The 8,053-nt window shown below is 40.2% G+C and overlaps 2 protein-coding genes across 3 annotated transcripts; both read right to left on the bottom strand.

Moving 5' to 3' along the window:
• Positions 1 to 735: 735 nt before the first annotated feature.
• On the bottom strand, positions 736 to 6,897 carry LOC105225075 (uncharacterized). 2 transcript variants are annotated; one of them, XM_011203403.4, is made up of 8 exons: positions 6,619 to 6,897; positions 6,116 to 6,307; positions 5,776 to 6,002; positions 4,868 to 5,704; positions 4,628 to 4,803; positions 3,143 to 4,480; positions 1,516 to 1,850; positions 736 to 1,377 (listed from the first exon to the last, which is right to left on the bottom strand). In XM_011203403.4, exons 2-8 carry the CDS (start codon positions 6,250 to 6,252, stop codon positions 843 to 845), a joined length of 3,585 nt encoding a protein of 1,194 aa, XP_011201705.1. In that variant the 5' UTR covers positions 6,253 to 6,307; positions 6,619 to 6,897; the 3' UTR covers positions 736 to 842. The 2 variants fall into 2 exon arrangements, with proteins under 2 accessions (XP_011201705.1, XP_049309869.1); XM_049453912.1 differs by lacking the exon at positions 6,619 to 6,897 and having other exon boundaries at positions 6,116 to 6,308.
• On the bottom strand, positions 1,859 to 3,036 carry LOC125777864 (uncharacterized). The gene has a single exon (XM_049453932.1). It carries the CDS (start codon positions 3,028 to 3,030, stop codon positions 2,524 to 2,526), a length of 507 nt encoding a protein of 168 aa, XP_049309889.1. The 5' UTR covers positions 3,031 to 3,036; the 3' UTR covers positions 1,859 to 2,523.
• Positions 6,898 to 8,053: the final 1,156 nt, after the last annotated feature.

The raw sequence follows: 8,053 nt of genomic DNA, 5'->3' as shown, positions 1-8,053 counted from the left end.
AATAAAAAAAAACATGTTAAAGAAATAAAAAAATATAAATAACATTTTTTTTTAAATAAAAATAATTAAATAAAAATTATATAAGAAAAAATTAAAATTATATAAAAAAAATAAAAGTTATATAAAATATAATAAAATAAAGGCTATATAAAATAAAATAAAAATTTAAAAAATAAGTAAAAATTATAAAAAATAAATAAAAATTATAAAAAATAAATAAAAATTTAAAAAAAATTGTTAAAAAAAAAATATGTTATGCCTGATATGCAATAATTTAAGTAGAGTTTCACACAAAATTTCTCTTTCAAAATTTAAAAAATATTTTATTGAATGAATATTTTACATTTCTCAACGCATAAGTGACTGAGTATATGCAAAATAACATATGTTTTAACAAATTACATATTTTGTAGAACTAAATGTTAATATTATAAAAACTTCATATGGTATAAAAATAAGTATGTATGTATATAAATACACATAATTAAGGAGAATACATGAAAATATGCAAATGAAATTTTGCCGACAATTCTGCACTTAAACAATATAATTTGCAACTTCTATTGGTTATGTAATGTTTACGTGTTTACGTAAATAGGCACTAATACTAATTTATATTTAGTTTAAATTGTTATTTTTGTTCTGTAAAAGTGGGAAGCATTTTGAAATTCGAGTTTGATTTGAAAATAATACGAAATGTGCACACGCTTAACCAATCAAGGTTAAAGTACACATCTTACTTATATTAAATATATATATATATGTATATGTTTACATGAAATTAATATGTTTAAGTTATAGAATTATAAATTAATTAATATAATGGTAATCTAGTAACTAACTTAAAAGGATGTTTCGCCGGGATACTCGCTTATGAGCAGTTTTCTTGAGCGCAAGTAGCCATCCACGAGTTCCATATTCTCTTTGTTTGCTGACGCCTTCGTGCTGTTATTTCCAATGTGCGCCAGTTCGCTGCTGTTCGGCGCTGTGGCAGCCGTTATTATGGGAGTTTGTGTGATCTTGCTGTATTCGCTGTTAGCAGCACGTTTGCGTGCATTGTTCATGGCGAACAGCCGATTGCGATAATACGAATTGTGTGGTGTGCAACATTTGCTGCCATCAGCTTTTACATTCGTGCTATTTACGTTTGGCGTTTGCTGCGCGTGCGCGTCATTTTTTGGTTTAATTAATTTATTATCGTCAGCTATTGCAACTTCATCGGGTTCATGGCCGTCAAGGCAATACAGTAAGCTCGGACTCAATTGTGAGTCGTTCAAATCTTCAATATTCTGTGGTGAACAGAAATCATCGGGTTGACTAGAGAACGACGAGTCAACTGGACTAGCGGTGAGTACGCTACGACTGCGTAGATATTCTCTGTAAAGGTGTTTGAAAGTTATAAACATATTTATGAAACATTTTATATAACTTCGGCAAGCTTTCTTCTTCTTAATTGGCGTAGACACCGCTTATGCGATTATAGCCGAGTTAAAAGCAACTACAAGCTTTACTTACTTAAAATTACTGCTTAGTGCGTCGACCTTCTCCACACTGCGTTCTGCGTCGTGATTAAGCGCTGCTAAGACTGGTTGACGCGCACGCATCAATTCCGTGTAGCTGTCCAACGAGGTGGCATCCTCGCACTGCAAATGCGGCGCTGCATCCATTTCATGCATTTCGGTTTGCGTGAAGTCGGCACTGTTGTGGCTTTGTCTGCTCTCATCCTCGTCCTGCTCGCGAAAACTGGAGTAGTCCGTTTGACAAATAGTCTGATTTTGATCGCCGGAACTGTGCGTGGTTGTGGTTAGCACCATAACTGGTTTGCGTGAGCGTGGCGTCATTATTGATTCCTAGAACACAGAAATTAGATGGAAATTATGAACCGAGTCGATTTCTTTAAGCCCGACTGTACGAATTAGTTCCAAATTTTTTAAGATATACATAGATCTGTCTTTTTCACCCCACGAAGCAGCTCATTTGTAAGGATTATCTAAGTAGCCGTCGACGTCAGCCAACGGGAGGCTCCAGAAACGTGGTGTTTCGATGGGGTCGGACCAAAGGGAAAGGTTGTCAGATGAGTGGGGTTGGCAGGGCATGCAAAGAGGTGGCCAGTGTCATACGGAGGCGGCAGGACATACATATGTTGGGTATGTCGGGGTCTATTCTGGACAAGTAGGAGTTTAACCTGCTACAATATCCAGAACGAAGCTACGCCAGGGTCGTTTCTCGCGCCAACTCGGGCTCTTCGCCTGCAATGGGTGGTGATTTGACTCCATGAACGCCATTCACCGGAAGGGAGTCGGTGAAGGGGTTGATGGCTCCACTGTGAATGGCGGTCAGTACCTGTCGGAAGTTCGTTGCGTCCGAAGTCCGGTCGGCGTATTGTTCGATGTCGTGGACGTAATTGAGGAAAGATATCTTGATGTTCCTGGGAGGCGGTTCCGCTCCAAGCAGGTGGCTGCAGGGGTGATTTCTGTGAAAACATCCCAGCTGGAACTGCTTGGAGAGGAGTTCATTATGCTCCTAAACTGGAAGCATAAACTTCTCACTATGTAGGTGTTCAATGGGAGACATCAGGGGGCATCTTGTCGTATTCCGGAGTGCAGTGTTTTGACAAGTCTGAAGTTTCTTCACCTGCGTTCCACTGCATACAGGTGACCGTATTGGTATAGCGTAGTTGAGGACCGGCCGACCGATTGCCTTGTAAGTTCCCAACAACGTTTCTTTGTCATTTACCCATGTGCTGCCGGCTAGCGACTTGAGGATTTTGTTGCGGCTTTGTACCTTGGCGATAATCGCGGTCGTATGAGGAGTGAAGAAACATTGACTATCAAAAGTTACTCCTAAAATCTTAGGATTATTGATAGACGGAATCTTGTCGCCAACGACTGCAATACTAAGCTCAAGTCTGTACTCCTTCGTCCAGTTCGGAAATATGATGGCTGTGGATTTTTTAGGGAAGAGTTTTAAGTTCCGTGCAGAGAAAAATCGAGAAAGGTCGAAGAGATAGCCGTTTACCTTTGAACACATGCCATCGATTCCTTGGCTTGACGACAATATCGTGGTGTTATAGCTTCGTTACTTACGTTTTGAACTACAAACTAACATGGCTGCAAGACTATTAAATAATTAGTGTGCTTACCTGCATTGATTTGGGCATGCGCTGTGTAGACTTCGTAATCGGCGACATTGAGCGCCTACCGAGCAGCAATGACGGCGTGCTCGTTATTAACTCCATACTTCTATAGACGCCACTCTGTTGCAGCAAAAGCTGCTTGTGATAGCGTGTGGTGCTGTTGTCACTCGAATTGCTATTGCTACTACGCCCATCCACGACGGTCACACCAATGTCATGCACTGCTGCATAAGCGCTTTCGTAGTTATCTGCCGCCGCCTCCACTTCTTCCTCATCATCCTCCACAGCGGGATCACTATCGCTGTCCAGCTGATCATCGGGGTTATCTACAAAGTTTTCATCGTCCAGATCCTCTAGACTCTCGCTCGCCGCAGCTGCTATTGATTGCGTTGCTTTGGCAGTCGCGTCTACTTTGGGTAGCTCATCGTCGCCTGCTGAGCGTCTACGCAACGTAGAGGAGACTGTACGTACCAACCGCTTCGTTGACTCGGGTGTGGCAAATGAAAACTTTAAATTGCCCATACTTACACCTTTCATGAGTTTGCGTGTCAAGGAACGACTGCCGCTGGCATACTTTGTAGCGCTCTCTTGCGCACTCGTTGCCGTGTTGACAGCCTCGCTGGCGTAACTCAGATTTGGTTCCGACTTGTAGCGCGACTTGTACTCGGCAGAATTTTGTTGTATGGGTGTGCAGGGATTCGATATCTCCTCGATGTTTAAGAGATGCGCATCATCCCAAGCGACCGTTTTGCGCGCATCCGCGTTCGTGGCGTCCACGTGTGCTAACCCTTTGGTCGCATGTGAAACGAACTTTAGTGGCGTACAGCAATTGGCATCCCAGTGTGCGGCTAGACGGTTGGTGGCGCTTTGCGTCACATTAGTTTCGTCCGAATTCTGACGACTGACGGGCGCGGAAACGGAGCAGTCGTACTTCGGCGCTGCTGTTGGTGGCATACCATCGCTGCTGGTTGAGGAGAGGGAAGAAGATTCAGACACTTCATCGTTGTTGATATGGTGTTGAAGTGTCAATTTGCGCTGTTGCTTTACAGACGAGTGCGAAAGCAGTGAATTTGATGAGATCGATTTATGTAATGGATGTTGTTGTAGTGATTTAATGGAATACGGTGTGTTGGACAATGAGGTATTCGATGATGTGCATGAAGATGTTGGTGTGTTAGTGAGCGTGCGATTAATAGCATGCGTAGATTGGTTGGTTGTTGTTGTTGCTGTAGATCTGATGGGTGTATTGGCAAGCGGGTAGTTGCTGCTGATTTGGGAGGGCGCGGGACTGCGGAATAGTACCCGCATTTTTGGATTTTTGTGTGTACTTGCAAAATTTGGGGTCTATTACAGGATTTAGTTGAGGAAATATGTTTGATAAAAGGGTAGGTACAACACAAATGCGGAAATAAAAAAAGAAAACAATAACAAAGATGTACATGCGATTAACACAAAAAGCATACGAAGATAACGGTTAACAATGAAACTTACTTCAACGCCAGCTGGTGTTGTTGCAGTGGTGGTGGTGGTAGCTGGACGTTTGGGGGTTCTTGAGATGAGACTTTTATGGAAAATGTGTTTCTTGATAGAGTCGCCTATAGATTTGGCGCTGCGCGACGCATCTGTGCCCTTCAATCGATTCATAACCACCAATTGGAGCGGTGTACCTGCCCCAAAGGGAGACAAATTAAAGCGAAATGCTTAAAACATAACACCAAACAAGACACTTACCCTGTCCATTTTGTTTATTAAATTGTTTGATGAGACGACGCTTCTTCGAAGACTCCGGCAAGCTTTGTATATGTGCATATAATTGTGCCAATTCGGTATCTGTATTGTTGGCTGTATGTGCCGCCGCAGTTTTCTCACGATCCACGAATGTATACACCGTATTCACCGTTGACATATCCGATATGGACTCGTCAAGTGTTTGCTCAGGAGACATGGTTTTCTTGCGTTTACGTTCCACGAAATAGGCACGTATGTCTGTTGATAATTTTGCTGGCATTTCGAAGATCTCTTGCCCCTTACAAACCATATAAGCAATAATACTAGACATCGTTTTGGATATATAGTGTAGTGCCTCTGGCGGCAGTTGGCGTGGACAAATGAGATGCGGCGCAAAAATTGTAGCCAAATTTTCTGGTGTCATTTTATTTTGTTGCTCATGCGCAGCCACAGCATTGAGAATTTCTATTATATGCTGCAGCAATTGGCGATTTTCATCGGGCAGCAACAGTAATAGCAACTGTATGGAGTTGAGCAGGTGCTGCTCACGTTTAATACGTTCCGGATTATGTGGACGTGTTAAAGTGCCGGTACTGCTGCTGCTGCACGAACCCGAACCCAAACATAACGGCGCTATTTGTTGATGTGCCGGGTAATGAGCGTCCGTGAGCAGTGGTTCAGGTAAGTCGGCCAAATAGCCTTTAAAAACGGTAGCACAATCGTGTGCTGAATAGCCACCACCTTCCAAATCGAGGGGCTTGTCATTTTGTACCTGCTGACGTAGCTCATTTTGTCGCGATGCTGAGCCGGTTTTGCGGAAAATGCCTTCTTGCGTTAAATCTGTTTTTTTTTTTTATAAAAAAAAAATTAATAAGTCAAATGTGAAATCTTATTTGGCTTGCTATACATACTTTTCTCAAGCATTAGAAAAGCTTTTAACTCCTGCAGATGCATCAAGAAACCAGCGTTAATTTGTTGGTGCAATGCTTCTACCGGACTATTCTCAGCACTAATAGAGCCCTTTGAACCTGAGCTTGTGCACCCAGCGGCGGCATGTTTCTGCTTTTTAGATAAGCGATTCCATTTCTTCAATTTTCCTTTATCTTCATATACAATCTCATGGCAAGGTAAGTCAAATCTACAATACACACATATTCATAGATTATAATATTAACACAATTTATTTTTATTTTCTAATATATTTTTAGTGTTATTCACTTAGATAGATAGATTAATCTGTTATTGACTTACTCATCCGTATTCAAGTCGAGTTCAAAGGATAGATGCATGCGCACCAGCGACTTGAATTTTTCATAATTTAATTTACGCATATGCGTTGCTATCTCGGCGTCCGAGAGTCGATTTAAATTCACATAATCAAAATCCATTGCCTTGGAAAACTGCCAGTTTAAGCAGCTGCGCCTGTGCGGGTGCTTCAAAATACAGGTATCCCTCGAATAACACGGTTAATTGGTTCCGTGTTATTCGAAATCGTGTTATTTGAAATTTAAAAGGTAAAACTTTATAAACGCAATAATTTTTAAATTACATATGTTCAACCACTGTCACTCTCCAAAGATTGATTTGTTTTTCCTTGAAGAGGTAGAGGATCCTTAAATTTCAATTTTTAAAAGGAATTTTCGCGGCTTCGTGTAATTCGAACCCCGTGTTATTCGAGGGTTGTCGCAATTTTTAACCGTGCTATTCGAGATTTCGTGCAACTCAAGTACCGTGCTATTCGAGGGATACCTGTATATATGTGGACAGCGTTGAACAACCAACGCCTATGTGGTGTTGTTGTTTTGCACTTTTACTGCAATAATTTTTGGCGAAAGTCTTGTACCATATTTAATAAAAACTTATATAAACGATGTGTTTGTTATACGCGATTTCAAAACGTTTATATTTTGAGCAACTATATTATCCTTATATTGTAAAATCTATATACCAAATTAGTAAATTAACTCGAAAAGCGTGTACAAAATTTAAGCGAACGCAGCGAATTCCAACTGAACCGCTGACATTTCAAATATGAAAATAATATCAGTGACAGCAAAACTGTGTTACAAATAGTTTTGAGGGCATCGTAAATGTCGTTCAATTTCTAAACATGTGAAAATGGAAAAAGCAGGGTGTTTCCTAGTTTCTAATATTATTTTATTCTTAATTTTTTTAAATTTATTTTTTATATAATTTTATTAATACGCAATAAAAAAGTGCGAATACCAAATACTGCGAGTTTATAAAAAATAATGTAGATGAAATTGTGCACAAAATACTAATTTTTATGTAATTTATAAGGTGCTCGATAAATGGTGACCACCGATGCTAGGTAGACTACGAAATGTTAACTCAGCCGCCGTATTCTCCAGATTTGGCTCCGTACGACCTGCTTTAAAACCCTCGAGAAAACATTTTTTACAAATAAATTGTGACTTCTCAAAAAAAAAAAATTATTTTTTATTTTAAAGCCCAAAGTGGCTTGAAAAATCGAAATTATTATTAAAGACCGTATTCGATCGATCATTCTTCTTCTTATTTGGCGTACATTTACATCAGTTATTTCTTATTTTCTTATCAAAAAACTAGAAAAGTCGATTTTCACAAGCTTCTCTCGAGGCTATTGAGCAAAATCATTCGTAACAGTCAAGAACAGGTAGTGCAGTCCTTTGTTGCCAGGTCCAGACTATATAGTAGATGCATGAGAACCACCCAAGAAAGCTTTCGAAGCTTCTGGCGTGCCACTATCAATGTTTGTGTCTCGGCATTGTCCTGATGGAACACAATTCCTATCTTATTACTATCTATCTATTTACTATTGCATCCTTCAGGCGATCCATTGTGGACGCTGAGGGTCCAAATTAAAAGTTTGGCTGGGAAGCACTCTTTTTAAATGATTCCTTGGCAAACCCTTCAAACGCAAAGCAAAACTTTCCAGCCATCAATTTTGGCTTGACCACCGTTTGAGGCTAATCCCCACTATTCGACCACGACCATTTTTGCTTGACGTTGCCGTAACTGTTCCACTTTTCATCACCAGTAACCAGCTTCTGCAGAAATGTATTGAATCCGCTTCAAAGTGTTGATGGAAATTAGGCACATGCTATATTTTGTGTTAGCTTGTGAGCCACCCATACATAGAGCTTCTTTCTACATCCAGGATTCTCGTGACTATAAATCTCTTTTCTT

This window comes from Bactrocera dorsalis, chromosome 3 (assembly GCF_023373825.1).
Source record: "Bactrocera dorsalis isolate Fly_Bdor chromosome 3, ASM2337382v1, whole genome shotgun sequence".
Classification (NCBI taxonomy): domain Eukaryota; kingdom Metazoa; phylum Arthropoda; class Insecta; order Diptera; family Tephritidae; genus Bactrocera; species Bactrocera dorsalis.
This window is presented reverse-complemented; position numbering and strand designations above follow the sequence as displayed.

Coding starts and splice junctions, on each gene's coding strand:
- LOC125777864 (XM_049453932.1), bottom strand. CDS start 3,030: ATGTGTTCAAAGGTAAACGGCTATCTCTTCGACCTTTCTCGATTTTTC.
- LOC105225075 (XM_011203403.4), bottom strand. CDS start 6,252: ATGGATTTTGATTATGTGAATTTAAATCGACTCTCGGACGCCGAGATA. Junction 6,003..6,115: donor CTCGACTTGAATACGGATGA/GTAAGTCAATAA, acceptor TGTGTATTGTAG/ATTTGACTTACCTTGCCATG. Junction 4,481..4,627: donor CAACACCAGCTGGCGTTGAA/GTAAGTTTCATT, acceptor ATCCTGTAATAG/ACCCCAAATTTTGCAAGTAC.